We start from the raw sequence: 7,312 nt of genomic DNA, 5'->3' as shown, positions 1-7,312 counted from the left end.
GCATCCTTATTATTATTATTATCACAATCCTTATTGGATCCAATAAAAAAGCGCACATCAGTGCAGCTGATGAAGCATTTTAATGTCGTTTTATAGAGTAGTGTTCCATATAAACCTGATTAAACACAAACGTGTCGATAACACATTTTTATAAACAAATGTAGTATTTATAAATCGCGTTAAATCGATTATTAAAGTAATATGTTGTATACTGGGGTGTGATAAAGATACATTAAACGCTTTATATACCAATTTAAATGAAAACTGGAAAGACCATCGTTTTCGATGGTCTTCGCACGCCTGCGTTCTCTTGGTATCCTTCCGCGTGGAACTATATTGGTGTCAAAATTTTAAAATCACTGCTTAGAAAACAGCTGGGGCACCTAATTACACTTGAGAAAGACTAGTATGAAAGCATAACATTCGCATGTTACAGTTTACACTGTATAACAATTCACACAATTAGCAAACAAAACAACGGCGGATTGATTTCAACCCTTCCACTAAATTTCATACAGCGTAGCGGAAGTTCATTTACAACTCCTTCCGGTCTCCTTGCTGGTAAGTTGTTGCTGTTTTTTGGGAGTGATTTTGTAATTTATATGCATAATGAGTGCAGAAGTTCCTTATTATCTTTTGTGTGAAAGACAGCCGCCTTAGCTATTTGCACTAATTGAGGTAAAATGTGCAAAGCCTGAGTTCTGCATGTGCTGTGTGTTAGCAGCTGGCTAGTCAGTTAGCGACAGTATTCTCTTTCTTCTGTGATTGGCCTATTGTGCTGCTAGCTTACGCAATACCATTATAAACACATGTAAATCCTTTCCGAGAAGCGAAAGTCTCTGTGTTAATGGCAGTTTTTTGATAGAGGGGTTTATTTAGGTTGTAATAATAGCACTTTAGCTCGAGCGCATCATATGTCAGTGAGCGTGACTGCAGTAGGCGTGTTGTTGCAGTTTGGCGCGCCCACCGCTTCACTAAACTACAAGTCAATTTATAAACAATTCTGTATAAATCACTTTGTAAGTAATTGTGCTGGATGAGATTTTGATTTATTTGCCATTATTTTTGTTGTGAGCAACTGATATAAATGCAATGGCAAGTACGCAAAAAATATCTTATCAAAATCAGCCTTACAGTAATGAACAGGAAAACGTCTTTGTAGCAAAGTTCTTCAATTATGAACGCATTCAGTTCTGTTTTCTACTTCAGTTATAAAGCAGACAATGTAGTTTCATTATTATTCACCTCAAATTTCTCTTCATATGTTTATATTTTTCATTCAGTAGTGATGTAGACAAGCTGTTTACTTGCAAAGTCAAATGGCAATAATGTAGATGATACTACCATGCATTTTGACCTTTAATATCACGTAAATACCATGTTATATGAATATGGTAATGATTCAGTACTGCTGCATCTGTCAAATATTGTGATAGTACCATCTGATACGATACTGTACCTGATTGTGCAAGGCTGACACTAATATTGACGTTCCCCTTATGGTTACTCTCCTACAGATTACATGAATTTCTACTGAGACGAGCGCAGACATTAGTCTGCCCTTATTCAGCGTAATCCTGTCTGTCCCGGCCGCCACCATGTCTTTTGTGCCCACCCCGAGCCCCACTGTGGTGGATCAGACCACCCTTATGAAGAAATACCTGCAGTTTGTGGCAGCGCTCACTGACAACAACACACGTGAGTGTATTCCATTCAATTAAGAAGTTCCAATGTTAGTTGAAAGCGTTGTCTCTGCTTACTGTTGTGTTTCTCTTTCGTTTAAACATCAGCGGATGAGACCAAACTTAAAATGATGCAGGAAGTCAGTGAGAATTTTGAGGTGAGCCCTTATATTTTTCTTATAAAAAGCTAGAAATAAAAGACGCTTACTCATATTAATTCATGTTAATCCTCGTCCATAGAATGTCACATCCTCGCCACAGTATTCTACTTTCTTGGAGCACATCATCCCTCGTTTCCTAACGTTTCTGCAGGATGGTGAAGTGCAGTTCCTTCAAGAGAAACCAACGCAGGTGTGCTTTTTAGTGAAAATCATATTGCATATTGTCTTTATTGAGGCCTCATTCCTGACATTTAAGTAAACGCGAGATGTCTTTGACTCTTATAGCAATTAAGGAAACTTGTCCTGGAGATCATCCACCGAATCCCAACTAATGAACATCTGCGGCCTCATGCCAAGAACATCCTTTCTGTCATGTTCCGCTTCCTTGAGGTCAGCTTTCTTTACCTGTATGCCAAGCTTATTCTAATTTAAAGAGCCTATAAAATAGCTGTAGAATTTTCATTTAATAGAATATTTTTGGACAAATATTTGTATATGTAACTACATCCAAGAGGGACAGCAGAGACACAATGATGAGAGCGATGTACTTTAGTCCAGAGAATGGTATTGTGTGTGTGTGTGTGCGCGTGTGTGTGCGTGTGTGAGTGCGTGTGTGAGAACTGTAAAGTACCAATGAGCCTGGGCGCTGAAAGCAAAACTGATAAGATCTGAGTGTCCAAATGCTGATCTGCGTGAATTCTGGCTTGATTGTTTTATCTTAATGAAAAAACAAACAAACAAAAACACTAATATCATAGTAATATAACATAATGGGAATAAAGTACACCATTTTAAACTACATGAAAATAAAACGTTTTTTTTAAATATCTTACAAAGGAATATTAAATATAATTTATTTTACATAATGCATCATCATGTGCATGAATGTGTGTTTTATATAAAAAATGTCTCTGATTGGTTCTTGCCTCTGTGTTTCATAATTAAGATTGAAAGTGAGGAGAATGTGCTCATTTGTTTACGCATCATCATTGAATTGCACAAACAGTTTCGCCCGCTGATCTCCCAAGAGGTAAGATGCAGCCTTCTGGCGCACTGTGATGTTGACTATCATTTGCATTTCCTGTGTTTCAGTAAATGATATTAATAACATCTTCCTGCCAACTCTTACAGATTCATAATTTCTTGGACTTTGTGAAGCAAATTTACAAAGAACTGCCAAAAGTAGTGGTAAGGTTTTTTAACAACGACAACAAAAACGGTTTTAAGTATATGTTTGTGTTTTCTTAACTTGTGTCTCTGTTTGTCAGACAAGGTACTTTGAGAATCCTCAGGTTATTGCAGAAAACACACTGCCTTCTCCAGAAATGGTGGGCATGATCACCTCAGTATTGGTGAAGACTGCACCGGAGCGTGAGGACAGCGAGACCCGGACGGTCAGTACAAACTCCAGCAGACCTGTACAAAATCCTCATTAGCTGCATAGTTTTGACAAACATGATCAGTAGAAACACAATGATGAGAGTGATGTGCTTTAGTCCAGAGAATGGTACTGTGTGTTAGATTGTGTGTTTGTGTGTGAGTGAAATGTAAAGTACCAATAAGCCTGGATGCTGAAAGTAAAACTGATAAGATCTGAGTGTTCAAATGCTGATCCTTGTTTGTCTTAATGACCAAAATCTGCCAGCATTCTAGTATTAGTAATCTAATGTTATTATAGTATAATTCTTTGATCTTGTTAACACATCTATGTAGTAACACCACCTGTATTGCTTGACCTGATCACAGTTGATCAGCCGATTTACACCTGGTAGTAACATCAGTGTGTAGATGTATAATGCTAAAGCAGAAAATAATTTTTTTTCCCCCAATTTATTCAATAGTTAGGGTTAGGGTTATATTCTTTTTAAACATCCTCATAAATGGCAAAACACTATTTTTGTGCAGTGATTGACAGGCAAGTAAATGGTTTTTCACTGCTGTCTTGGATGCATTGAGATGGTTAGAGTTAACACTACAAAGAAAATTCTATCTCATGCATTTGTGACCTCCACAATATGTACATTCAGTCACAAAATGTTTTGAAACCTGGTTACACATGTATATTGTGCTGACCGTTTATGATCAGATCTGCTGACACAAATGTGTAAACAGGGTCTTTGTGGACTGTTTACTTGTGCAGAGTATTCCAGTGCGAATAATATTTCCTATATGTGGACACTAGAGAGCACCGAATTCCTGCGTTTGCTTTTTCTGCTTAAGAGGTGCTGAAATGTATGGGGGACCAAACCTGCATAAATTAAATATGAATGAATGAATGAATGAATAAATAAATATATTAATGAATAAATAGATAAATAAATGTGATAATAGGAAAGTAAATAAATGAATAAACGACTTGATAAAATAAATGATTAATTTGTAATAAAATAAATTTTTCCCCACTTAATATATTTTCTGCTTTTTATACATTTATAAATTAAAAAAATATTTTTTCACTAATTCTTTTTTTAATGTATTTTATATTATTTATATATTTATGCATAAATTTTTTTAGAATGATTTATTCCCACATGTATTTATTTTTTTATTTTTTTATTTATTCATTTATTTTTACTTTTCCGTGTGTAACATGGAAATGAGGAAGGTGGTCCTTGTGTAGCTTCAGTGCATCATTGGTTGAGAGCTCACGCGTCGAATCGTCAGGCCAGCTAAGTGATGGAGATGAGAGTTTTCAAAGAAAATGGCGGCAAGTAGTAATTCATTGTCCAGTTTGCTACGGGATGTGGCAGATCAGCTGGAGAGTTGTAAGTTATTTTCACCTAACGTTATTCGCATTAGTGCTGAAATATTTAAAATATTTTCCAGAAATAAAAACAGGAAGCTGAAGCTACTTATGTGATCTCCCACAGCATCGTCGACCTCGAGTCTGGAACCATCGACGTCAGACCCAGTTATTAGACTAGAAACCAACCATCCACTGGGTGTCTGACTCTGGGTGTCATCACCCTAGGGTCTGACATCGATGGTTCCAGACTTGAGGTCTGGATATTTAATTTATGCAGGTTTGGTCCTCCATAGAAATGCATTTGCTTTTTAAAAAAAAATAAAAATCTCTTCAACACAAAAAAAAAATCCATATGAGTGCTAAAAAAAAAGTTTTATGGTGACAACTGGTTCAGTTTCTGAGTGGCCTCATCCATCTCCTCTTTGTCCTCCAGCATACTATAATCCCCCGGGGATCTCTGTCACTCAAAGTGTTGGCTGAGCTGCCCATCATCGTCGTCCTCATGTATCAGGTGAGAGCCCATAAAAACACTCATTCAGTATTGACTTTATGCCAACCATCCTCTTTTTAAAAGGACACGTCCCTCATTTAGACATTTGACTTGTTTATAAAAAGGTGCCGTCAATCATCTGAAACCTGTACTTTATAGCTAAATCCATTGTTTTCTTGCCACTCTTATCAAAATTATTGCTGTGATTTAGATGTTTTTGCCTTTGTTGTTGTGAGCTTTAATCGTAAAGGAAGTCAGTTGATGTTTTGAGACAGAAAATGACAGTCCACAGCTGTTAGGTAGCTGCGATCAATCAAAACAGCTTTTATTTCACCTTTTCCGCATGTTATCATTATATATTTGACCAGCAGGTGTACTTTTATTTTCTGCTTAAAATGCAGGACCCACAAATATCACAGATACTGCTTTTAGAAACATGCCATGGTGTAGTGTCTTAAATCTTCAGGTTTTATAATTTGTTTTTAAAATGCTTTGATGTATTGGTGGAATTTGCCTTTGAGTCTGACTCAATTTCTGTTTTGAATACATGAATCGTATAAATGGTGTAAAATTTTACGCAACGATATTTCAAAGCTTGGGTCTACTTTCTGTCTATCGCCCTGCTGTTATTTGATGCACTAATTGCTTTTCTGTGTGACATTTTCCTAGCTGTACAAACTGAACATTCATAACGTGGTGTCGGAGTTTGTGCCTCTTATCATGAACACCATCATGCTGCAGGTGTCTCCGCAGGCTCGGTCAGTGACCTCTCGCATCTTGTTAAACGTGTGGTGTTACATCACCACTAATGCACAGAAATGGATTTCATAGGTGCACTTTAACACGTAGTGACATTTAAAGCTTTTCCTGGTTTCTGTCTGTGACAGGCAACACAAGCTGTTCAACAAGGAGCTTTATGCTGATTTTATTGCTGCACAGATCAAGACCCTGTCATTCCTGGCTTACATTATCCGGATCTACCAGGTAGAAACGTAACCCAACCACCTGTTTATTAAATTTTCTAAACTTGTTTTAATACTCAAGCATTGACTAATGTGGCGATGTGAAACGTGTGTGTGTGTCAGGACTTGGTTGGGAAGTACTCCCAGCAGATGGTGAAGGGGATGTTGCAGCTGCTGTCTAACTGCCCCCCTGAGACGGCTCACCTGCGGAAAGAGCTGCTGATCGCTGCCAAGCACATCCTCACCACAGATCTACGCAGCCGTGAGTCATCCACCGCTAAACACTTTGCAGATTGTTAGCAGATATTCCCATATAAGATGTACAAAGTGCTCGCTATTGTTGGAGTGCTTGCATCTGGTGTTAATTACACAGCTGAGCTTCATGGGGTACCGCTTTGATATGTAACGGCTGCGTTCTCTGAGCTTCACCTCTCAATCAATAGCATTTGAGAGAGGAATCTGATACACTCTTCTAAATCATTAATCCTGTAGAGAAGGTTAAATGAATCGATGAGAAAATCTGACTGTTGAGGTCTGGCATTGATGTATCTCATGGTTCATGGGCCCCTGAGCTGTTTTGGTGGGCTTCAGAGCCTGCGATGGCATCTGATAAAGTCTGTTTGTGTTGCAGAATTCATTCCATGCATGGACAAGCTTTTCGATGAGTCAATACTCATTGGCTCAGGATACACTGCGAGAGAGACGCTAAGGTAAGAATGCAGATTAACCCCCTCTAAACCAATATTATGTTTCATATGTAAGCAGTCTGTGCAACTCGCAGGGCACACATTTAACCTCCAAACCCTAGTTAGGCAGCACTGCAAGGCATTGCAGAGCCACTTAAGTGTCTTTTTAAAAAGTACGCAGTACAGTCATGACTCGTTTTGGCTAAATTCTAAAGTGGGATACATGCTGTGCTCTGCAGTTATTTCGCTACAAATTAAATCCAAATTTCTCAATACATTTACGTACGCAAGTACTGATCACATTTTGAATAAGTCAAAACTATAATGCAGCAAGACCAAATTCTGTGTAACAGAAATTATTATTTCAGTGCTTGGCTGAGTCTGCACTCTGCAGGCTATGCAGTCTGTTAGTTCACCTCACTTCCTGAGCCGGAGTCGTTTGTTCTTTTTACGTCACCTCTCATCCCCATAGGTTAACGTTATGCAGTCTGTACAGGAAACAGAATTGATAAGTTCGAGTCATTTGTTCATGATGTGACATCACGTGAAACCGCAATGAAGACTCGGGAGATGAAATAATAATTT

The 7,312-nt window shown here is 38.0% G+C and overlaps 1 protein-coding gene across 1 annotated transcript in view; it reads left to right on the top strand.

Annotated features, from left to right (window-relative positions):
* Positions 1-1,598: 1,598 nt before the first annotated feature.
* LOC306851921 (transformation/transcription domain-associated protein-like) overlaps positions 1,599-7,312 on the top strand; it is a gene marked incomplete at its 5' end in the record, with an annotated part of 106,299 nt that continues 100,585 nt past the window's right edge. The window contains 12 exons of the mRNA XM_079388431.1: positions 1,599-1,698; positions 1,791-1,840; positions 1,923-2,033; positions 2,129-2,233; positions 2,790-2,873; positions 2,975-3,031; positions 3,112-3,237; positions 5,023-5,100; positions 5,749-5,837; positions 5,967-6,063; positions 6,165-6,303; positions 6,673-6,751. Of these exons, the coding sequence (XP_079244557.1) occupies positions 1,599-1,698; positions 1,791-1,840; positions 1,923-2,033; positions 2,129-2,233; positions 2,790-2,873; positions 2,975-3,031; positions 3,112-3,237; positions 5,023-5,100; positions 5,749-5,837; positions 5,967-6,063; positions 6,165-6,303; positions 6,673-6,751 (1,115 nt within the window). The remainder of the gene's footprint in view (positions 1,699-1,790; positions 1,841-1,922; positions 2,034-2,128; positions 2,234-2,789; positions 2,874-2,974; positions 3,032-3,111; positions 3,238-5,022; positions 5,101-5,748; positions 5,838-5,966; positions 6,064-6,164; positions 6,304-6,672; positions 6,752-7,312) is intronic.

Source organism: Barbus barbus (genome assembly GCF_936440315.1).
Source record: "Barbus barbus genome assembly, chromosome: 32".
Classification (NCBI taxonomy): domain Eukaryota; kingdom Metazoa; phylum Chordata; class Actinopteri; order Cypriniformes; family Cyprinidae; genus Barbus; species Barbus barbus.
This window is presented reverse-complemented; position numbering and strand designations above follow the sequence as displayed.